Source organism: Trichomonas vaginalis, chromosome V (genome assembly GCF_026262505.1).
Source record: "Trichomonas vaginalis G3 chromosome V, whole genome shotgun sequence".
Taxonomy (NCBI): Eukaryota; Parabasalia; order Trichomonadida; family Trichomonadidae; genus Trichomonas; species Trichomonas vaginalis.
This window is the reverse complement of record NC_067207.1, coordinates 27,292,877-27,317,233: the sequence shown is the minus strand read 5'-3', so window position 1 is coordinate 27,317,233 and position 24,357 is coordinate 27,292,877. Positions and strand designations below refer to the sequence as shown.

The 24,357-nt window shown below is 32.4% G+C and overlaps 9 protein-coding genes and 2 pseudogenes across 11 annotated transcripts, besides 3 other annotated features; 3 read left to right on the top strand and 8 right to left on the bottom strand.

Annotated features, from left to right (window-relative positions):
* Positions 1-1,292: part of a mobile genetic element that runs on past the window's edge.
* Positions 1-7,605: part of a mobile genetic element that runs on past the window's edge.
* On the bottom strand, positions 70-1,196 carry TVAGG3_0412150 (annotated as a pseudogene). Its single transcript has one exon. A coding segment is annotated over exon 1 (1,127 nt).
* Positions 2,301-2,842, bottom strand: TVAGG3_0412130 (annotated as a pseudogene). Its single transcript has one exon. A coding segment is annotated over exon 1 (542 nt).
* TVAGG3_0412120 (DNA/RNA polymerases family) lies at positions 3,018-4,583 on the bottom strand (the record flags this gene model as incomplete). The annotated part of the gene is made up of 1 exon (XM_051233129.1): positions 3,018-4,583. One exon carries the CDS (start codon positions 4,581-4,583, stop codon positions 3,018-3,020), a length of 1,566 nt encoding a protein of 521 aa, XP_051102859.1.
* On the bottom strand, positions 4,642-5,642 carry TVAGG3_0412110 (DNA/RNA polymerase superfamily; the record flags this gene model as incomplete). Its single annotated transcript, XM_051233128.1, has 1 exon — positions 4,642-5,642. A coding segment is annotated over one exon (1,001 nt), but the record flags the coding sequence as incomplete, so codon positions are not given.
* TVAGG3_0412100 (uncharacterized protein) lies at positions 6,535-7,269 on the bottom strand (the record flags this gene model as incomplete). Its single annotated transcript, XM_051233127.1, has 1 exon — positions 6,535-7,269. The coding sequence occupies one exon, from the start codon at positions 7,267-7,269 to the stop codon at positions 6,535-6,537; it is 735 nt and encodes a 244-aa protein (XP_051102857.1).
* Positions 7,441-7,614: a mobile genetic element.
* Positions 7,615-8,702: 1,088 nt separating this feature from the next.
* On the top strand, positions 8,703-10,668 carry TVAGG3_0412070 (uncharacterized protein; the record flags this gene model as incomplete). Its single annotated transcript, XM_001319003.1, has 1 exon — positions 8,714-10,585. One exon carries the CDS (start codon positions 8,714-8,716, stop codon positions 10,583-10,585), a length of 1,872 nt encoding a protein of 623 aa, XP_001319038.1.
* Positions 10,669-11,107: 439 nt separating this feature from the next.
* On the top strand, positions 11,108-12,295 carry TVAGG3_0412060 (uncharacterized protein; the record flags this gene model as incomplete). The annotated part of the gene is made up of 1 exon (XM_001319002.1): positions 11,122-11,997. The coding sequence occupies one exon, from the start codon at positions 11,122-11,124 to the stop codon at positions 11,995-11,997; it is 876 nt and encodes a 291-aa protein (XP_001319037.1).
* Positions 12,296-12,396: 101 nt separating this feature from the next.
* On the bottom strand, positions 12,397-15,541 carry TVAGG3_0412050 (pectin lyase-like family; the record flags this gene model as incomplete). Its single annotated transcript, XM_001319001.1, has 1 exon — positions 12,889-15,528. One exon carries the CDS (start codon positions 15,526-15,528, stop codon positions 12,889-12,891), a length of 2,640 nt encoding a protein of 879 aa, XP_001319036.1.
* A 463-nt stretch (positions 15,542-16,004) lies between these two features.
* On the bottom strand, positions 16,005-17,561 carry TVAGG3_0412040 (uncharacterized protein; the record flags this gene model as incomplete). Its single annotated transcript, XM_001319000.1, has 1 exon — positions 16,060-17,538. The coding sequence occupies one exon, from the start codon at positions 17,536-17,538 to the stop codon at positions 16,060-16,062; it is 1,479 nt and encodes a 492-aa protein (XP_001319035.1).
* Positions 17,562-18,158: 597 nt separating this feature from the next.
* TVAGG3_0412030 (structural maintenance of chromosomes protein 2 family) lies at positions 18,159-21,730 on the top strand (the record flags this gene model as incomplete). Its single annotated transcript, XM_001318999.1, has 1 exon — positions 18,159-21,668. One exon carries the CDS (start codon positions 18,159-18,161, stop codon positions 21,666-21,668), a length of 3,510 nt encoding a protein of 1,169 aa, XP_001319034.1.
* Positions 21,731-21,825: 95 nt separating this feature from the next.
* TVAGG3_0412020 (Ankyrin repeat family) lies at positions 21,826-24,306 on the bottom strand (the record flags this gene model as incomplete). Its single annotated transcript, XM_001318998.1, has 1 exon — positions 21,826-24,306. The coding sequence occupies one exon, from the start codon at positions 24,304-24,306 to the stop codon at positions 21,826-21,828; it is 2,481 nt and encodes an 826-aa protein (XP_001319033.1).
* Between the last annotated feature and the right edge of the window lie 51 nt (positions 24,307-24,357).

The following is a 24,357-nucleotide window of genomic DNA, read 5'->3' as shown; positions in this document are numbered from 1 at the left end:
AAGGTGTGTTTAGCACAAACCTGAATACTGCGAATAGAAATAAACAAGTTACATATATATAAAGTTTATTTAAATATAATCACCATTGGATTCAATCACGCGTTCGCAGCGATCGATCCAGGCTTGAAAGACACGCTTTAAATCATCATGAGAAAATTGCTCAAATTGCTCTCTTACAAAATTTTCAAGATCATCTGGACTCGCGAATTCGCGTCCTTCAGCTCTCTTTTTTAGCGTGCCGAATAAATAAAAGTCAGAGGGTGCAATATCAGGTGAATAAATTGGGTTTGGAACAACTTTGACATTGTTTTCCAACAAATAATTCATTACCTTATGACTTTTGTGAACTCTTGAATTATCAAAATGAATTGCAAACTTTTGTTTTTGTTGTTTGGATTTCTCAAACTCATCAGAATTGATAATTTGAGTAAGAACATTGTCAATTAGATACTGAGCATTCATCGTATTAGGTTTTTGAAGAATATCAATTGCGATGATGCCATTCACGCCCCAAAAAACCGACAACATCATCATTGGTGTGTCAATTTTTTTCTTCGGGAATGTTTGCGGATTTTCATCCTTCGGGATCCACATGATTTTGGCTTCTGTTGCATATTGAAACCAAGAATCGTCCCTGTTACTAAAAAGCGAAACTTCTTGGATTGATACGCACCCAATATAGAGAGGAGCTCTTTCGAAGATTGGACTCTAGATTTTTTTTGAACTGAATTAAGGTTGTGCGGAACCCAACGTGTATACGCTAGTTTGTAGTTCAAATAATTGTGCAGATAATAACTGACTGTTGTACGTGGTATCTTTGTCATCTCCTCTATCCTTCTGAGTGATGCTCTTGGGTCTTCATCTAGCGCTTGAAGAATTGCTTTGATTTTTCTTTGATCCGGCGATTTTTTGTCAATTTTTATGATGGGCGCCTTTTTGTTCATGAAGTGATACATCCTAACATGATACGTTACAGTGGAATAGCTAGGAGCATCCATACCGAAGCATTTTACCAATGTCTCGTAGATTTTTTTACAGTCTTTGCATTTTTTTGCAAGAGCGAGGATGTTTTCTTTATGATTCATTAAAAAAATGAAAAAAATCCCGCCAAAATTTCCCGCGAAACCGCCTCTTGTCTCAAAATTCATTTTATCTCCCGGCATGGCGCCAAAATACAACATACTCATCATATACATATATTCATATTTTTTATTATATATTTATAATCAGCATATATCTCCTTTAATAGTCTCATATAGAGCGCTGTGCTAAACGCACCTTTGGACACCCTATAAAATAAATCGGAATTTCTATTAATTTATTGTTAACCTCAACTAATGCATTGCCGTTAATATATCTAACAAATTCAGCTATTGTGTCAAATCTTCGTCTTCTTTTTGTCATTGATTTATCAGTTTTTCCATAATCGAGATGAATCAAAACTTTATCCCCTTGTTTAAAATTCATGAGCCCCGAATTAATTTGTTCACGTTTAACATCATTTAACCTTTCCATTTGCTTTCTAATATATTCCCATTCTTTTGAAATATCATTTTTCATTTCCACCGGTTTCATGTTTATTGTTCTATGCCATGTATTATTGTAATAATATACTAACTGCTGTATGATGGAGTCATGATTTCCATCCCAGTATATTGACCTTAAAACGCATCTCTAAGAGTTCTCATTACCGCATCAACTATTTTATTATGAAACATATATGGAGAGGATGAGAAGTAAAAATTAATTTGTGGGAAATAATGAGCCATAGCTGCCTGAAATCCTTTATCACCATCACCCTATATTATCTACTCTTTCATGATCTAGTAAGTATTGAATAGCTCTTCTTGTTTCCTGTTCTGTTTTCCCTTTCACTGGAATGCAATATAAATATCTAGTGTTAATGTTAATGGCAAATAAATAAGTAACGTTTCATTTTGAATATTCTAAATGATCTATTTCGTATGAATATGGATATGGAGCAAATGAAGGGCGACTAAATTTTTCCTTAACGGTTGAATTTTCGGGTCAATTGGTTTATTTAATATCTTGAAATCCTTTTTAAAATCTTTTTGCTTCTTTAATGTTTGAAATGGATATAATAAAGTGAATGATGAAGGATTAACTGAAGGAGGATGTACTGTCGTTGGAGGTTTTGGTATTGCAAGTGGTTTAATTTTATCTGCTTTGATTTTGGATGATGAAGTTTAGTTGTTGATTTTCCTTTCATTATATTCTGGATGTATTCTATTCATTTGTTTTAAATATGCTGTATATAAAGGTTTGATATACTTTCCCACTTCGAGTTTATGTTGAAGGATGAATTCCAAAAGTTGATCTTCATTTAAAAGTCGGGCTGAATATGGTTTAACTAATGAATCATAAATTAAAGCTTGTGCATCATTTATGGTCTGAAGGACCTGGGCGTTTTGCACCTTTAGCTGTTGAACATTTGCTACTTTCTCTTTTGGTGTTGTTTTCGGCTTTTTCTTCTTTGGCTTTTGTTCCTTTGGTTTTGCGGCTCGGGATTATATAATTTATATAATTCATCAATATCTTCTTCTGTTAATACTTTATTTTTGAAATCTTTCAACTGTTTAAGTTGTGATTTAGTTTTTCCCTTTGTATATTCATTATTTTTAATTTTGTCTTTAATTTTAGAAATTATTTTATCATGATATTTCAAAATTTCATTTTTATAATACGAATAATAATAATCCATATCATCACCCGTTATATTGTTATTATGTTTTTGGAGATATGATTTTAATTCATAATAATTAAGAAAATTTTGATTAAATACTAAATCATCAATTAAATTTTCTAAATCTGCGTTATCCATTTATATAAAAATAAAATAAATGTTTTAAGGGTGCCCACCTCTTTGAATCAATGTATCAAAACCATTATTTACATATTGAATCACATCATTAACGGTTCCTTTTGTCTCTTCTGTGGCATTTCATTAAAAATAAAATTTTAAATTCATGACTCAACCCCTACGTTTTTAAATTGTATTAAATAAATGGCATACAACATCCATTTTCACAACATACAGCCTTAGTGTGTGCTCCTGTTAATGCAGTCTTACCGATTGTTAAGCGAGTCATTGACCCGTTTTTAAGTTGTAAATTAATATTCTGACCATCAAATATCAATTTATCATTTATTATATCCAAATAATTTTTAGGTGTTAATTGCTTATTTTGTCGTAAACTAACACCTTTCATTTTTTGTGCAATCTTTTTAAAATCACTTCCATCAATTGAACCGTTGAATGATGTATAACACTTAGGGCATAAAGCAACCATGTTATCACCTTGTTTCTCAATTGCTAAACCCAATAACTTCTTCTCATGTGCTTTTTCTTCAGCTTTATTCTTTAATTTAGGTTTAAATTTCTCATCAAAACAGAAGAAATCAAATGGTGCGAATTTGAAAATGTTTTTATCATAAAATTGTTTATCGGTTACAATCGCCTGAAATGCTTGAGTGTTAGGAAGATTTGGGTCGCCAGCGATTGCCCAATAAGATGAATCAGTATCACCTTCAATGAAATGAAAACGATTAACATCCATGCATTTATACATAAAATCATAAATGAAAACTAAATACCAGTATTTTGCGTTATCTAAAGTGAAGAATGCCTCTTGTAAACATGTATCACATCTATAAAATCTATCTTTAAGCATCACTTGATATGTATCTTCACCTATTTCTCTTATGTTTTTAAACTTATTTGACATATATGCAACGCGTGCCTTCTGTGCATTCATTATTTTAGTCTTTGCGTAATTTTGTGTATTCATTGCATCGTAACCATATGATCCATTAAGCGAAATCTTGCAAAATAAACTTTTTCCTTTATTTCCTTCTAATTCAGCCTTTTGTCTTTCGTTCATAAATTTGTTCGCAAATTCATTAAAACAAGTGTTTTTAGTAAATGTTAAAATTGATTGAATATCATCGATGATAAAATGAAATCTGTCTATTAGATACCAAAGATAATAAGAAGAAAATGGTTGATATTGGTTGTGTGTTGATGCTAACTGAGTTAATTTCCTCTGTTTCTGGTCAACTGGTAAATTGTTTGATTTCATGTAATTATACATAAAAATGCCAATTGTTTTTTCATCTGTGATAATATCTAAGTTTCTTATTATCGGTAAAAAGTTTATGTAATCATTAATGTATTTTTCATCAATGTAACCCTTTACTTCAGCCACGAATAAAGTATTTTTCTTCTTAATTATTCCCAGTGCTTTTGCTTTCTTTGTTGCTGTATCACAAATGATAACACCATTCAATCTTCCCGGCATATACATTTTATGGTCAGTATATTGAATGAAATCATGAGGATTAGATGAAAATGATGAAGGATATAATGAATTAAAATCAACACCAACGAAATGAGTCATGATGTTGGTGGTGTCCTCATTTGATACAGTTTTAGTTTCTGGATTATATGAAAGTTTATTAATGTGCGTGATTCCTTTAAGATTTACTCTATGTTGAACATTTGATAAACCACCAGTAATTCCATTACGGAGAATGTGATAAGCTTCAACTGAATCTAAAGTCATTGGTAAATTATTTTTTAATGCATAATTTCTTAAATTGATTCTTAAACGTTGAACATCTTCATCTTTATTTGATTTTACGACATTGCAATAACAACCCATTAACTGACAATTTTCTTTAGTATGTGGTTTTTCATTATCGATTCTATCTAATGTTGGTTTATTAGCATATGTAAACGCTTTACCACACATTTTGCATTTAGATGAAAGGATTAAATCGTGATAGTATTGAAAATCATCCATTGAAACATTATTTTTAGTATCTCTTTCTGCTTTTTCATCTTGTTTCTTATATGATTCAATTTTATATTTCCAATACTTTTTCGTTAATTCAAAACTTGATTCTATCTCTTCCTCAGGATATTTTTCATTAGGATTAAAGTCTTTATATGCTAAAGCGTAACGAATCATTGAAGCATTCGATGATAAAGAAAGATTATGAAGCATATCAATTTTATAAACAAATGTTTCTTCAATAATTTTATCGATTGGGTCAATCATAATTTCAACATCTTTATTGCGATAATGAATAAAATATTCTAATCTATTCTTAAAGTTTTTAGCATCATTGAGATATATTTGATAATCACTATCTGATATAGTTTCTTGGGTTAATGCTGAATAAAATGAATCTTGAGTGAATGGTTCCACTTTATATAATTCTTCTTCGTAATTTTCCCACGTGATGAATTGATAAGGGGAAAAGGATTTAACACGTGATTTATTGTTTCCGAAATCTTGAGTGAATTGGTCTAATGTCCCACCCGCTATATAATTTCTGATGTCAATAAATCTCAATTCATATGGAACGTTTGTTTTCTTTACAATGATTTGCTTAAATTGTGAAGATGAACCCAGCATTGATTTTATTTTCCATTTTGCAGTGTTTAAATCACGAAGAATTAAATTTAAATCAAACTTTCCCGAATTAAAACCTATGATATTCACTTTATTGAATTCCTCATCTAGAAGTTCTTTAAATGCTTCCTTCTGTTTTTCATTTAATGTATGGGACAAAGTCCCCGCCGTTTGCGGCTTCATTAATTCATTGTATTGACTCATATTTGATTTAGCAACTAATGAACAGGTTGAAAATAAAAACTCAATCCAATCAGAAATAAAAGAATCACTCGAAGTTAAGCAAAAATTCCTCGTATATGTTTTATCGTTTAATTTAACCGTTGATGATACCATGAATGGTTTTAAGTAAGCATTCAAAGTTGCACACTCAGAAAGTTGTAATTCTTCTTTAGTCTCTAATGTTTCAAAGTCAAAAGTAATATAATATCTTGTCGGTTTATAATATTCCTGCAAATTGTGAGCTAATAACCACCGATATATCTTCTGTTTCGTAATATGTGGTGCATATGGTTGCTGTGTCTTTTGCAACTGAACGTCTTGAATTAATCTTCCATTATTTTATTTACATTTCTCAGAATGCTTTAAAAATCTTCTTTGGTTTTTCCTTTCTGGATCATCACGGATAGAATAAACTTCTTCTTTACAATATGGACAAACTTTATAGCCGGTGAGTGCTTCAACGTCTGTTATTCTGTCAGCGTGAAGTTTTCCACATGGACTCTGTGTTAATAAAATATTTACTGTTTCAAATTCTGGATCTATCATTATTGATTCCACTAATGGAAAGTCTACCTTATTTATGTCCACATCTTCTGGTTGAGGATCACAATAATAGAAATCAATATTAACATTTAACATTCTCGCTAATCTCTCACTTTCTGATGAAATGTCAAACCCTTCATATGCATCTATTGCTTCATTTAAATAGCTTCTACGAGTTTTAGGATTAACACCATCAGGAATGTTATAGAAGCGTTTAAATAACCTTCTACCTTCTGCTCTAATTTGATTATCATTCATTTTAGCTGTTCCGTTTTTGTTCATTTATGTAAGAATAAAAAATTAAAAAATAAATAAAAATAAAGTTTATTTTTTAAAGCCCATAAAATGAATTAAGAACACATAAATTTTTATCATCTGCGACGTGACGAATACATTTTAATTTACTCAAGAATGCGTACCCTGATACATTAAATCTAATTCCTGTCTTATTTAATTTCACAACTTTGAAAAGGAATGTATGAATAGCTATAAAATGATGAGAAGATGTTTTATGGGTTGCTTCCATTTTTTCTGAAATAAATGAATAAATATAATGTTTATAAGTTTTCATATCTTTTATGTTCTTAATAACGAATGGTATAGACCTTTCCACTTCATCTTCCTTCGGTGCTGTTCTTTCATATGAAACATTATTAGTATCTTCAACAATGAAACCGCAATCACATAAAATTTTATATGTTCCAATGGTTTCTTTTGATATTTTATCTAATAAATCAAAAACTTTATCAACACCTGTGCATTTATTTAAATAATAATTTGTGTAAATATCATGATCTTCTTTCTTAATCGTATTAGTTGCATATGTCACGTTTTTAAGAGCTTTTTTGAATTTCTCAGAATCGAGAGGGGGTGAAAGTAATATACAAGGGTATTCTTCATTATCAATAAATTGTAACTTATGTTTACGTATAAATTTAGTACCTTCTTCTGAAAGTGTTTCATCTATTTCACCATCTAATAAATTTTGTGTTGATTCTGAGACATAATTTTTATATCTTTCTTCATGAGATTTCTGAACTTCTGATTCTGAAGCTGGGATATTCATTAAACCCTCTACTTCATTTTCATTATATTTTTCAACTTCTCTTAATTCCTTAATTTTTTCATCTATTTCATCTCTTATTTTTTCCAGTCTTTCAATTTCATCGTATTCATCATCATCATCTTTAATCCGTTCTTCATAATATTCAGGGAAAACATCAGGTTCTTTAGGTTTTTCTTCTTTAGATGTGGGATATAAGAAATTTATAACATCATCTTTATTCATTTTTCCATCATAATCAAACTCATTTAAAAACTCCGCGAATTTTTGACAATTTCATAAATAATATTTACTAACTTCATAACCCGCCTCCTCTAATATATCCTTTATTTCCTCATTTGTGAATCCTAATTTTTTAACGTTGTTAGTCTTGACGCTCATTTCATACAAAATAAAAAATAAATTATTCAAAAATGTAAGACATGAATTTTTAAAGTTTATTTTTTTTATTTTTTATTTCATTATGGTAGTGAATCTTTCATTCATGAAAATAATTATATATAATTTCTTTTACTCTCTCGTACATACTAGATTTGAAGAATTCAGAACTTTTACCATAATCTCCTAAATGTTTTCTTATCCCTAACGTGTGCCAGTTATTATATGAAACTGAATAAACTTTATCTTTATCTTTACACCTTTCATCACTTCCAATATATTTATATTTCAATTTTGATTTAGCATTTTCATATTCATTAGCGTTTAATAATTCACAGTCTTCCTTTTTAAATTGATGTTTAAGATATTCAGGATTTAATACTCTACGTTTATATGCTCCTAACTTAGTTCTAAAGGTTTTTCTACAAAATTTAGGAATTCCATCCTCTTTAATGTCATCAATGATTTCCATTTCATTATTTTCAATTTCTTCTTCTCGTTTATGAGGTCTTTGATTATGATTCCATTGATTCCATGAAATTAAATATTCTTTATCATTATATTTATACCTCATTAGCTTATTTTGGCTTTCATATTCATTTAATAATTCACAATCTTCATTTTTAAATTGAAGTTTAACCCATTCAGGATTTAAACAATGTTTAATTAATCGCGGAATATCTGACATCATCTATATATAGCTTCTTTTATAAAAGATAAAAAAATAAATTATTTTAAAATTAATGTTAATTTTTTAATGTGTTTAGTATATAATATTTATTACTAATTTATTTAATAATGTCGCGCTTTCTTACGAATTCATGACTTAAAAAACGTAAGAAAAAATTTTATATCATCTATGTATAGAAGATGTGAAAATATACCTTCATCTATATATAGATGCAACAAAAAAAGTCACACACCCCTTCCACATATACTACTTCTCAAATGATAATTTTGCCTCCATGTTGTTCATCAAAAATAGTGTATTTCTAATCTTTATCCATAATATATTTTGTTTCTGAATTCTATGTAAAAAATTTTTCAAAATTCATAGAGTTTCAATTCAATGTTAGCAACAATCATTCTTGTAAGGAAAAAATATGAATTTAATGCTAACATTGACAAGGTGAACTCAATTGTATCAATGCATGCTCAGCAACTTAACTTTGTTGCCTTTCCAAAAACAAAAATTAATTCTGTCGAATTTTTTGTGACAAAACAATCATCAAGATTATTCTTTAGCGAACAAATAGACGGACCCAATATAACAGAGCGTGATAAAATGCCTGTTTATCGTCAATTTTATACTTTTCCTCCGGCTAATGGAGAAAATCATATGAATATGTTCTGGTATAAAATCAATGGACTATTTAGTTCAGAAGATCGATTTACAGTACTCATTGACACTGATACAAACGAATCTGATTTTTTAACTTACGTTTCACAGCCAGAAATAACTGTCAATTCCAATATTAACTATGCAGTTCTGTTTTCAATCGTAATTGCTGTTGCAGAAGCTTGTTTTTATTCAAAATTTTTTATCATCGAAATAATACTTTCCGTTTTATCTGTAATTGAACCACATTGCTATCCACTATTTATTACAGCACTTTATGTTATTCGCAGTACAGATTTAAACATCGAAAATTTACATCTTTCAATGCCAATAATTCTGACTTATATTTTCTGGAAAATACACCCATACTTTCCGTTTTTCATAGTTTTCTATTCAATCTTACAAAAAGACTTTTCTATATTAAAATTAACAAATTTATTTTCAATTACTGCTTCTTTGCTACTTTCAAACGCAAACTACTCATACATGATCGGAATTTTCCTATATTTACTTACAATTTTGGCATTTAACATTGATAAACTTAAAAAATCAGAAAAATTCGAAAATTCTTCTAAAATTGTTCAATTATCATTAGGACTACTCATTTTATTTGTTACAGGCATAATCTTTACTACTCCTTCTTACTTAAAATACAACAAAACTCAAATAGAAAAAGTAAATGATTTAATTCTCGAATTTTCACCATTTGCATCGACAAGACCAATGACAATGAAGCTTGCCAAAGCAGCAGCTCTTGCCTTGAAGGGTCCTTATGACTATTCAGAGTGCAAACTCTGTAAAAATCCACTTCCTAAAGAAATTCATTCCTCAGAAAGAGATTTAATCATTATGTTTGCAACATATGAGTCTTATAAGGCCGTTGTTCCTGTTAGAACAATCAGAACATCAGGTTGCCGTGCAAGAATCTTATTAATTACAGATGAAACAACAGCGTTACCTTTTGAGTTCCAAGATTGTGGTGTTACTGTTGTTAGTACACATGTAGGCAAATCTGCAAGCTTAAATGTTCGAAGAGGAATCAGATTCCCATTTATGACAGATTTTCTTCCTTTGGTCGAGAAAGATTTTGATCGTATACTTTACATTGACGGTTATGACACGATTTTCCAACGTGATCCTTTCCCTGAGAAAATCATATATAACCAGCTCCATTACAGTCCCGAAAACCATACGTACGCGACCAATTATGTACTTAGGCAATGGCGAGAAAGGGCACCGAACTTCAATGTCCCTCATTGGAACGACAGAGAAGTGAAATGCAACGGATTAATACTTGCTGATACGAAGACAATGTGGAAGATCGCTTATATGGAGACAGCCTTGTTCTACAGAAATGGAGATAACATTTGCGAAGATCAAACTTTCTACGAATTCCTTATTGAAGAAGATATTATTTCTTCTCATGGAATTAAGCTTTATAGAGATAGAGAACTAGCTTCATTGCTATGGTCAATGACAGGATATACCAAATTATCCCTTGGACATATAAGACAAATCAACACAACATGGTTTCCTGCAATTGTCCACCAGGCATTGAATGTTTTAGACTGGAGAGAAATAATATGGCAAACATGCCGCTAAGATCAATCATTAGCATCTCCAGTTTTCTTATTTTGTTTATTTATTTTAATATAATTATAAATTATATGTGTTATGTAATTGGATTTTACAATTTAGTAAATATTTTTACTCATATCCTCTTCTATATAATGTCAATGCGCATGAATTCGCTTGGTTCTTATCAATATGAATATGTTGAATTTGAATAACTGATTTTTTATAGAGTAATCAAAGGTTAAGGTCATATGCAAGGAGAACAATGTTACCATATTGTCTAATGATTTCAATTACAAAGAATAAATTTCGTGATTTTCAATTATACAAGTAAATGTGAAAAATACTAAAAAATATACAACTCCATAATTAATGTAATATTAATCAATGAATATTTTGGAGAATTATTCGTGATTCAGATTCAATAAAAATCCAACTACTTCAATAAAGTAAACTTTAACAGGGGAAAATAAACTTTGCACAAATGTGAATATGAATTCAACATAAAATTTGATTGAGACCAAAATCTTTGTCAGATAACGATAGATAAAGAATAAAAAAAAATGAGTGAAATTAGTCCTTTTATTTTAAAGGCAACATATGTTTATAATCCCACGAATGAATGGTATCAATGTGTTGTTTCATATGAGGAGCAGCAATTTCCAATTAAATGTCTTCCTCCGCGTAGTTGTCGAAATTTTCCTCCAACATTTTTAACTCCAGTTATTAAATCATTTGCGAAGATACCTCCTGGAGGAATGAGTAAGATGAAGAGCAGTTCTTCAATCGAAAAAATTAATGAATACGTTCTAAGCCTCAATTTAGTCTCGAAATTCGAAGGCTCGATAATTCTTTTAAAAGAACCGATTCCAATTTCTGCAAATATCTCAATACATGGCGAATCTCTAATTGGATGGTTCCAGTTAAACTCAATTTTACATTTTATCAAAGGAGTTATAAATTCAAAAACTCATGACACCAGGCTAAGTATTTTCAGTGCTTCCGATGCATGCTACAAAAATCTTACCGGAAAAATTACAATTAATCAAGGAACAGTTAATATAATGGCTTCTTTAGGAAAACTCATCATCTCTCTAACGGCATCTGAAGAAACAACTCTTAAACCGGGCGAAGATGCATTTTTATGTGGCGAATACATGGGATTTCAAGAAGATGATTCACAAGACTTATATTTGACAATCCATGCAACTACAGATGGCCTTGTACACGCTGATGTTGTCGATGGCCGCAAAAACAAGTTTAGTCTTCTCGGATGCAGAAATCCAAATGAAAATTCCATATTTTTCTTAACAGAAACCGATTGCAACCTACACTTTATCGGAACAATATCAGGCAATGCCAATGACCTATCAATATGCGGAATTTGGAAAGAAAGAGAAAAATCTGGTTCTTTCTCATTCTTCAAGTCACAGAACTGAAAATACGTCGAATTATTTACTATTATACACACAAATTTACAAAATCTTCAAAAAATTTCAAGAATCCAAAATTTATATTTTGAATTCTTGAAAAATTCACCCATGATTCATCATTTATCATGATTTATTTTATTTTTAGATACAACTAACTTATCTGTCTTATTAAATTTTTATTAAAATTTGTTTGATAATATTACGCTTAATATCGATGATTTTTTAAAGAATTTCCAAAGATATGTTTATTATAAAAAAGTTCTAACATTTATATCTAAACAGATTTGTTTTAAATAATAATAATATTTTGGAATATCGGTCATCACTTTGATCTGATTCAACTTTTTGCTTTGAAGACTTCTTCTTGTGAACAATAGCACTGCTAATTACACCATGAGAAACAATAATTATCAAATAACAATAAAATCCGTTTCATTTATGTTGTACAATGAAGGCTTATGAAGATTCTAGTTGGAGTATTTATTGGTTGTTTAATTTTTTTTAGTTAACGATCAAATGCAAAAAATTAAATCTTATCCTTAAATTTAATAAACAAACTTTCATAATACAAACAGAAATTGAAACTGTAGCATATATATGCAATAGAGAGTAATAATAATCAGTGCTCAATTCAATTTTGCGAAAGAATTTATTACTACAGTGGGTCTTCAAACCCGTTATTTTGGAACAAACTCGATAGTACGCCCTCTCAATTTTTAATGACGTTAAGCATACGTGTACTAGAGGGAGAGACTTAGATCCAGATTCTAAGGTTCTAAGTCGGAATATCAATTCCTTGTTGTCTAAAACAATAGGTTACTGCGAAAAATTGATTGAATACATTTAAAGATGGTTTTAAAATTCATAAATAATTTTATTAAAAAAAATAGAAAAAAATTAGAAGTTCTTGTTACCCATTATTTGGAACTGTGAGTTCTGATCTATTTCCAGATCCTTCGATTTGATCTTACTGAAGTTACATTGACAGATATATCCCATTGAAGACTTTGCGATGACGCAGTTGACCATTTCGTTGAAATTGTTTCCATATATATTAACTAGAGACTCTGTAACAAAAATTCCAGCACGTTTCATCATACTGAACTCGCAACCAGTGATTGTGACACATTTCTGTTCCTGGCTATTTCCGCATGTAGTTATTTCAATAGAGTTATCTCCATTGAGGAGCTTGCACTTATCGATCAAAGCTCCTTCGATGAAAGTCAAGGAGATATAAGAATTAAGTCTCTTGTTCGCTGTTGTACCAATTCTGAACGTGCTTTCGAGGATTTGGATACTGTCTCCGAATATCCATTCAGCTTTGATCGCGTTCTGTCCTGGGTGGTTGAAATCGCATCTGGCGACGTATAAGTTCGGGCATTCCTTTGTTTCTCTGTTTCCCTTCAGGCAGATTGAAACTGATTGGTCGCGCTCTTCGCTGCTGGATCCCTTCAATGATGTGGACATGATATCTTCAAATGAAGTATCATCAAGTTGGATTATGGATTTATCCTGAGCGTAGATACCCATTTGAGCCTTGGAGATCTTTGTCTTGTTCTTGGCCGTCAAACTGCAAGAGTTTTGCATGGTAATCGCACAACTTGCGCTTTGTAATTCGGAGTTATCGAGAGAGACTTGCGCGTTATCCAGGATTTCGATGCATTTGCTGCAGCGTGCAACACGATTACTTTGGAGGCTTGCAGTGTAACCAACAACGGATTTTTCGATTACGGCCTTGGAATTGTTCTGAACTCTCATGGAGCATTGGAGAGATGATACTGTGCATCTCGTGAGGTTGCAGATTGAGGAATCGCCACAGGTAATCGTATTCTTATATTTAGATGAGAATGTACAGCCTGTAAGAGATAAAACTGCATCATTTGAGACCATAATGGAGGCATTAACGGTGGACATTTCCTTAGCATCGCGGCTGTTCGTTGTAATTACGCCAAATTCGGAATCGTTGATAACTACGATGGACTGGATCTTCAAATTGTTTTCATCGGTGGCTTCTGAGCCAGAAGATCCTATCTTGAAGTCGATTTGAGTAGAAGAGAAGACACAATTTGAGATATTACTGTGAATACCTCTTAAGAAGGCACATCCGCACCTGTTACCAGTAAATTCGCAACTGTAGACCTTAATTAAGGAGAACGAATCAACAACATCGTGATATGCGTTAATTGCTGGTTTTTCGCACCTTAAGAACTTGCAGTGACCAATCGTAATACTGCATCTCGATTCTACTTGAATGGCTGTATCGATATCCTCGAAAGTAGTGTTAGTAATCGTACCTTGTGCATTTTCGAACATTCTGACGCCTACAATGCATTTATTGTAGAATCTTGAGTCTGTAATGATGAAGTTGATTGCGTTTTGTGCAGAGATGTTGGCGCTATTGTTGTTGGAGAACTCACATTTCTGAATAATCGCGTAAGAACTTGGACTCAGGGCAATGCATGAATCGACGAAGTTCTGGAAGGTGCATTCTAATATAAGGATCTGAGCGTATTCCAGTACGGTGATGGCAACAGGAAGTCTCTCTAATGTACTTCCTTTTACCATTCCTTGGGAATAGCTTTGGAAGGTAATGATTGTCTTGAAGTACTTGCAATCAACGAAAATGCCGGTAGCGTAATCGCCGATAAGAAGTTTGGCCGAAGATTCTGATTGTGTTTCTTTCTTTTCTCTTTCATCCGAAGATTGTATGAGAGAAAATTCGCAGTTGGCAAAAACAGAACGAGAATCGTTGGCTAATGACGTATGCTTGTTCATGGATTGAACTTTGCAAGATTGGGCCAAAATCTTCGTATTTTGGTCAGTGCGGAAAGATGCTGAGCAGTGAGCTTGGATGTTGCAGTTGGTGACTTCAAGGAAGCCTGTAAGAACCTTCAAACAATAAGTATCACCTGGAGCTTCGCATCTGATGGTTAAACCATGGATTCTGGCCACAGATGTATTCAGAATGATGGCATCGGACCTGCTGGATTCAATAATAGCATCGGATTCTGATTTAAGTTCAATTGGCTTTGTAATTACGACGGATTCTTCGTAAACTCCTTTTCCGATCATAATAACATCACCTGGAAGTGAAGCTTCAATTGCATCGTTGATGCTCTTGAATGTATCACTGCGGCCTTCTTTTTCGACATGGAGAATTCTTTCGGACTTAATATCTTCGAATGGAGAGTTATATGATGGTGTGAATTTCTGTTCGTTGATCCAAGCGAATAGTTGGTTATCTTTGCTTGCTTCGACATCATCTGTGTAACCAGGTGGAATTTGCTGGCAAAGGAATTCTCCAGCTTCTAGCTGCTGAATCTTCTGCTTGGCACCAGCTTCATCGAAGCCCTGAGCTTGCCCAGAATCTTGATTTTTGTAAGAATCTGGAATTGGATAAGTTTTCTCGAGATCTTCAAAAGATGGAGCGTATTTTAGCTCCTCGCTTTCTACAAAGAAGTTTGGATTTCTGATGTTATTAAATATATTCTGAGCATATGCAATAAAGTCATTATTTGGATCGAATTCTTGTTCCATTTATTTTTTTTTTGTCAGAAAAATAAGTGAACTAAATTTATATTTAATTAGAGTCATTATATCATATTAAAATACCATTTACTTTACAACGAAAATAGTATTTATCAAATACTTCGTCGATTTTGTATCGATAGATGTTTTTCATATTAATTACGCCTAGCTCTCAAAAATTGAGAGGATTGAGATATTTACACGTTAAAAATATTAAAGCAGATTTAAAGTATCGCTATGATCCGATTTTCCTTATATTTTATGAGAATAACAGGCATAGCATGCAAATAACAGATTATGTGCGGAAAGATCCCCATAGAAACTCGCTTAAGGAATGTGAAAAAACTTATTTTACCTAATGATTTAACAATACTCTTCATTTTGAACAAGTTTAATTAATTCATCGCTCCATTCAATAGGCAATGATCTATATATAAAAGAAGGATTTAAAAAAAAAGATTTTTTTTATTATGAACATGAATTATGTTTTTATTTAATATTATAATTTGTTTATAATAAAATATTCTATATTTGACTGTATTAGTTATATTTTGCCATAATCGCCTTAATTTCGTCTTTAATATCCGAAGGAAACTGAGAAAAGTCGAGAGTCTTTCCGTACTTCATGACAAAGCTGTCAAGAAGATATTCTACGTTCTCTCTGACGAGTTCTGTCAACTCTGTGGCAGATTTTGCAATTGGCTGGTCAGAATACCGACGAACGACATGTTCGAAGGTAGGGATCGACCAATCAATGTATCCTCCCTTGGGAACAACGAGAATTACGGCAGTCAGCTCTTTGATAATTAATTCTATTTTTGATTGGATGATTCCGAACTCGTCTTCCTTCGGAGCGACGTCTATCAATGCCTGCAATGCACGCGCAGCCTCAATAATGATATAAGAGTTCTGAATGGCCGCATTTTGCCTTGTCATTCTTCGAACTCTTCGTTTGTACATATTATATGTAGTTCTGATCTTTCTATGTGTCTCGTATATCTTGAGGGCCTTCAAAAGTCTGTTAAATGGTGAATTTTCTTGAATACGATTTTGATAACTCTGTTGAGGGCCAAAACGTTCACGATCTTTGGCCTCCTGGTCCAAATTAGCCTGTACTGACTTAATCATCTTCCTATTTTCTGAAACAGAAAGAGTTCCATCGTTTATTCTTGTATATGAGTGATAAGATGGGTCAACGTCGTCAAATAGGTTGTAAATCTGGTCTGAGTATTTATCGAAATCTGTTTTGATGGCTGAAAGAATGCTTGTAAAGAGTTCTCCGCTTGAATGGAAAATTGATTCTCTTCTTTGGTCACATTGGTCCATCGAAGCAAGCAAAAAGTCAGAATAGGCCCAATATTTAACAAGACCCTTCTGACCAAGACCATCAGCCAAACGATTTGAGTTTGTAGAGCCAAAACTAACAAGCTCGCCTGCAATGATCTCAACAATGCGTAGTACGATATCTGTAAATATAAATAATGCAATTGCTGCAATTGCTCCGCTGATAGGTAATAAAGCAAAGCTGATAATTGATAAAACAAGGACAGGAACGAGAGGGAATATATAAGTATCGCGTAGTATGGTCAATCTATCTTTTCTGTATGGTTTTTGCAGTACAAATGACTGAATATATACTGAAAATGAACTTATATTTGATATAAAGAAAGAAATTAAGAACGAAAATGTAATTGAAGTACGCATCTTTGTGAATTGTAAAAGGAAGAATGATGTCCAAAGTATATTTGCGAAAAACCATGAACAACGACTTAAAAATTCGCGGATAGTTAAAACTGTGTGTGTTTGAGGAACAATTGTAAGACATTTAAAGTATAACATGATCTGTAATGGCAAAGTAAACATCGCAATGGCTGCAAAATACCATTTTGATTTAACTCTGAAAATTAGTTTGACAAAACCTAAAAATATCCATAAAAGTATATAGAGGATGAGACTCCATGTAATTGAGGCTGCGTACTTCCACTTCCAAACAGAAGAGATGAAGCGCAGGGAGTCCATTAAAGTCTGTTTTTAGAACCTAGACGGTTTTGACATAAAGACATTAGAATGATTTTCAAACTAGCAATATTTTGATTTAATTAAATATATTTTTGGGTGACATTAAAAAATCAAAAAATTTTAGAGCTCAATTCTATGTATTCATCGAAGCAATTTTTGAAAAATCAAAATAAACATGTGAATACCTCTTCTATATAATACAAATATAAATTATATCAATATTATTATATTAAGATCTTGACATGGCTAACATTAAAATGAGATTCATTAGATGATCTTCTAGAAAGGATTTTTAATAGAGAAATCAATGTAAAATCGAACTTTTAATGCAAGATTTTAAAATATCATATGAAGATTTAATATTCAGATCAATATCCAATCATAATTATGCTTTTATTATATAAGCTGCCTAGTACCAAAATATATACTTGCATAATAGTTTATTTGTGATATCGGCGAGATATAGAGGTGCATGATTTCGTATGAAAAATAATTGTTACGACATGTTTTCTATTCAATGATGAAGCAAATGGTATTTATTTGATTTGGGGTTATCAAATATGCAATTATGTCTGTAAAATTTCCTTAGTTGATTAAAGTGACCGTTTAAAATCTCTTGGATGTACATTGAGCGCATCATCCTCAGTGGTTTCAAGAGTTACAGAGATCACACAGTTGTCGATGGTTTTGACCCATATTTCAATGCTATCACTGGTTTGAATGGAAGTGGTAAATCCAACGTATTAGATGCTATTTGTTTTGTTCTCGGCATGAGCAACATTTCAAATCTCAGAGCAGAAGGACTTCAAGGTCTTATATACAAATCTGGACAATCAGGTATATCTAAAGCTTCAGTCGAAATTATTTTCAATAATGAAGATAAGTCTGCAAGCCCAGTAGGCTATCAGGAGTTCGACAAAATTACTGTTATGCGTCAGGTTACAGCTGGATCATCATCAAAGTATTTCATTAATGATCATCCAGCAAATCAGACTCGTGTTCAGAATCTTTTCCACTCTGTCCAACTTAACGTTAACAATCCACACTTCCTCATTCAGCAGGGCAGTATTGAAAAGATTGTTAAAATGAAGCCACCGGAGATTCTCAAATTAATCGAAGAAGCTGCAGGTATCAGCATGTTCCAGGTGAAAAAGGAAGACGCAGTTCGTACATTAGAAAAGAAACAACACCAATTAGACGAAATTACAAGAATTATTGAAACAGAATTAATACCAAACCTTGAAAAGCTCCGAAAAGACAAAGATGAATACAATAAATGGGCTACATCTAAGACCGAAATCGATCGTCTTAGCAGATGGCTCATTGCTAAGAAATTCACCGATTGCGAAACAGCAATCAACGAAGGCGATGCAGCTGTCGTAAAAGCAAGACAAGAAGCTGATGAGGCAAAGGCTGCAGAAGAGCAGTCAGCAGCTGAACTTGCAGAAATCCGTCAAAAAATCAAAGATTTACAAAATTCAAGAGATGGCGAGACAAAGAAGAAGATTAACGAACTTAACAAGCGTGCTGAAGAAATCCAAGAAAAGATAGATAGCGCAACAATGAAGAAAACTCATGATTTAGAAGAATTAAAGAGAATTAACTCAAAAGTCAAAAAATTAACAGACCAATTAAAGGAACAGAAAGATGAACTCACTAAGAGACAAGAAGAATCAACAAAAACAACAGAAGACCATCAAAAACTTGAGAATGAAGAACAAGAAGCTCTTGAAAAGGTTCAGCAACTCGAGAAGAGAATTACAGAGGTAAATATCGGTATTGCCAACGAAAATGATAATAAATCTCTCTCAGACATCATAGAAAATGAGAAGAAGAAGCTTGCAGATATTGATGTAAACTTAATGAGGATTTCCAACTCACAGCCGCATCTCGAGAGACAGTTAATGAGCTTGCAATCACAGCTCAAGTCTTCCGAGCGAGAAAAAGTAGAGCTGGAGAACAAGAGAGACAAAGTAAGTTTTGATCTTGAAAATATCAACGAGCAATTAAGAAATCTAAACTTCGATCCTAACCGCGAGAGGAATCTTTTGCAGGAGAGAGACCAATTGTCCCACAAATTGCAACAACTTTCCGATGAATTAGATAATCTTGAGAGAAACATCATTGGCGTCAATATCGATTTCGCTAATAAGCCTCATGACTTGAATGAAGAAGGAATTTATGGTGTAGTTGCTCGTTTAATGAAGATGAAAGATGGAAAATATTCTCTTGCTGCAGAACAAGCCGCCGGTGGCCGTCTTTATTACATTGTTACTGATAATAAAGAGACAGCTACACAGCTCATCAAGCCAGGCGTTTTGCAAAGGAGATCTACAACAATTCCATTAAGAGAAATCCGTTACAAAAACCCCGATGCCGAAAAAGTCCGAAAAGCCCAAAGAATTGATCCATCTGCTCACCCATTAGTCGATGAAGTAGAGTACAAGAAACTCTTCGAGCCGGCCATCAGATACGTCTTCTCAGACACTTTAGTTGTCGACACTTTACAAGGAGCAAGAGAAGTCACTTTTGACAAAAATATCATGATGAAAAGTGTCACTTTAGAAGGCGATATTGTTGATCCGGCTGGTACATTGACAGGTGGCAGTCGTCCGCAGAACTCCGGCATTATCGAGAAGATTTCTTTGTTCACGCAAAAGGTCAATGAAGAGAAGGACATAAAAGAAAAATTAAGACAAATAAATGACGAATTGCGAACATTGGAAAACGACTCTAGAAAGTACAGAGACTTGATGCATCAAAAGGACATCATGGAGTACGAACTCAATATTGCTAATACAGCAATAGCGAACTCTAGAAGCGCTGAATACCAAAGACAATATGATGAAATTCAGAATGAATTGAAACAAAATTCTGAAGATGAAGTGAAATTGAGATCACAAAAAGGTGACATCAGAAAAGAGATTGACAGACTTTCTAGCGAGCTCGAAGCATGGCAGAGCGAAAAGACATCGCGTGTTGCAAGCCTCGAGAAACAACTTTCTGAAGCGAGAAAGTTACACGAAGAAAAAACAAAAATCAGATTTTCTTCGGATAACGAAATCGCAAGAGTTACTGTTTTAGTACAAGAACTGAATAACCAGATAAAGCAGAGTGAGCAACAACTCGATGATTTCAAGCACGCTGCAGAACAAAAAGAAAAATCTGCAGATGAAAACCAGAAAATTTTGGAAAAGTCAAATCAAGAAAAAAGTGACAATGAAAATGAACTAAAGAAATTAGATGAAACAATGAGATTAACAAGCAAATCTCTTGATGAGTTGCGTAAATCTGAAGACGCAACAGCTGTTAAACTCCAAAAGGAAACCCAGAAAAGAAAGAAACTCGAAAGTCAAATAGAATCTCATTCAAGAATCAAAAGTGAACTGAAACAGAAAATTGAGAGTCTTATTAAAGACAACAAATGGATAGAGCAAGAGAAGAGGTTCTTTGGAGTCAGCCACACCGATTTCGATTTCGAATTATACGAGAAAAAGGAAGCGAAATCGAAATTGAAGAAAATGATTGAAGAACAAAAAGAACTCGAAACAAGAGTCAACAAACGTGTCATGAGCCAATACGAACGCGCTGAACATGAACTGAACAAGTTAACAGAAAAGAAACAAATTGTTGAAGAAGAAAAAGTCAAAATTTTGGATGTCATCAAAGAGTTGGAACAAAAGAAAGAAGAAGCATTGACAACAGCACTCAAGAAAGTCAATGGAGATCTTTCTGATATTGTTTCACATCTGCTCTACGGTGCAACAGCAACTCTTGAAGATGAAAATGACCACGGAGTTCGTGGTTTCGATTTCATCGTAAGATTGAATGGTTTACAGAAAGGTTTGCAAGAATTATCTGGTGGCCAGAGAGCTCTGATTGCTCTTGGCTTAGTCTTGGCGCTTCTTAAGTTTAACCCGGCTCCAATCTATATTTTGGATGAAGTTGATGCCGCTTTGGATTTGTCTAGAACTCAGGATATCGGAAGACTTTTGAAATCTCAATTCAAAGCTTCGCAATTCATCGTTGTTTCTCATAAGGAAGGCCTCTATAAATATGCTAACGTTCTATTTAGAACATCATTCAATGGAACAACGCAAATAACAAGAACTGTTCAACACCATGATTAGAATTTTTTATTTTTTATTTGATATTTATTAATAAAATTATTTTTTTTCTTGTAACATATAAAACATTACTTAAATTAATTAACAGACTCAACCTTTTTGCACTTGTAAGAACAAAAAAAATGTTTATCCAGAATTAAATTAATATAATCTAAAGTTTTCATAAAGATTTTAGATAATTTTTTACATTATCTGATGCAAGATCCATTGCCGTAATTCGATTATTATTCTTTGCTTCTTTATCAGCTCCATTAGAGATAAGATATTGAACAATTTCAAGATGACCATTTTCTGATGCATAAATGAGTGGAGTATTTCCATAATTATTCTTTGCATCTTTATCAGCTCCATTAGAGATAAGATATTGAACAACTTCAAGATGACCTTTTCTTGATGCCCAAATGAGTGGAGTATTTCCATCATTATCCTTTGCTTCTTTATCAGCTCCATTAGAGATAAGATATTGAACAACTTCAAGATGACCTTTTTGTGATGCAGCCATGAGTGGAGTATATCCATCATTATCCTTTGCTTCTTTATCAGCTCCATTAGAGATAAGATATTGAACAACTTCAAGATGACCATTAATTGCTGCCCAAATGAGTGGAGTATATCCATCATTATCCTTTGCTTCTTTATCAGCTCCATTAGAGATAAGATATTGAACAATTTCAAGATGACTATTAATTGCTGCCCAAATGAGTGGAGTATATCCATCATTATCCTTTGCTTCTTTATCAGCTCCATTAGAGATAAGATATTGAACAACTTCAAGATGACCATTTTCTGATGCATAAATGAGTGGAGTATATCCATCATTATTCTTTGCATCTTTATCAGCTCCATTAGAGATAAGATATTGAACAACTTCAAGATGACCATTTTCTGATGCAGCCATGAGTGGAGTATATCCATCATTATCCTTTGCTTCTTTATCAGCTCCATTAGAGATAAGATATTGAACAACTTCAAGATGACTATTAATTGCTGCCCAAATGAGTGGAGTATATCCATCATTATCCTTTGCTTCTTTATCAGCTCCATTAGAGATAAGATATTGAACAACTTCAAGATGACCATTTTCTGATGCAGCCATGAGTGGAGTATATCCATCATTATCCTTTGCTTCTTTATCAGCTCCATTAGAGATAAGATATTGAACAACTTCAAGATGACCATTTTCTGATGCAGCCATGAGTGGAGTATATCCATCATTATCCTTTGCTTCTTTATCAGCTCCATTAGAGATAAGATATTGAACAACTTCAAGTTTACCTTTTCTTGATGCCCAAATGAGTGGAGTACATCCATCATCATCCTTTGCTTCTTTATCAGCTCCATTAGAGACAAGATATTGAACAACTTCAAGTTCACCAGTTCCTGATGCATAAATGAGTGGAGTATTTCCATCATTATCCTTTGCTTCTTTATCAGCTCCATTAGAGATAAGATATTGAACAACTTCAAGTTCACCAGTTCCTGATGCATAAATGAGTGGAGTATATCCATCATTATTCTTTGCATCTTTATCAGCTCCATTAGAGATAAGATATTGAACAATTTCAAGTTCACCATTAGATGATGCATAAATGAGTGGAGTATTTCCATCATTATCCTTTGCATCTTTATCAGCTCCATTAGAGATAAGATATTGAACAATTTCAAGATGACCATATCTTGATGCATAAATAAGTGGAGTCTGATTATTTTCGTTTTGAACTTCTTTATCGCAGCCATGCTCAATTAGAGATTTAACGAGTTTAAGATTTCCTTTTTCGCATGATTCGAATAAGATATTATTACGAATTTCATCATCATTTTTATTGATTATTTCTTCAATTGCTGTTTCAAATAAAGTTTGATCTCCTTTTCTTGAAAGTTCATCAAGATATTTGTAAACATCTTGATTATCGCTTGGAATGAAATAACGATTGTGATTATGTTTGTTATTTCTTGATCTCAATAATGAATCATGAAGAGATTTGATAATATTGAAATAGTTGTTTTCATCACTAATGACAAGATTTTTATTGATTACTTGTTCACTGCAAAATTCGAAATGAATGCATTCAACGAGTGGTGAGAAAATTTCATTTTCGTTCATGAGAGAGAATATGAAATTTGCTATAGAATCCTCATCTTTGATGAGTAGTTTATCATTATTAAAAATACTTTGAATGATATCAAATCCGAGTTTCTTCGAAATTGATTTTAGATCATCTTGATCAATCTCGTAGAAATGAGAAGAAATGAAATCAACACATTCTGATATTTTACTCTCAGAACAAATATCAAAATAAATATCGAGTAATTGAATACAGTTATTTTTGTCGAGAACCATTTTGTCAATAACCTGTGTTTTATATGGATCAATCAGTTCTTGTATTCCGAGTTTATTTCCGATGTAGAAAAGATCTTTCGATATCGTATCATTGCATTCAAATTCTGTTTTATTATATTGTAATATCTCTTTCAAAACTTCATATGCTTCTTGTGATTCTACTTTCGTTTCGATATCAATCTTTAGTGTGTTATTATCTAATACATAAGTATTATAAATCATTTGTGAAAATGCAACAGCGAAGTATTTATTTATTTGTATTTCAACATTGTTTACATTTAACATAACACTTTCATTCATTTTGAAACCATGGACTCGTTCCAACATATGATTCTTTAGTTGAATTATTAC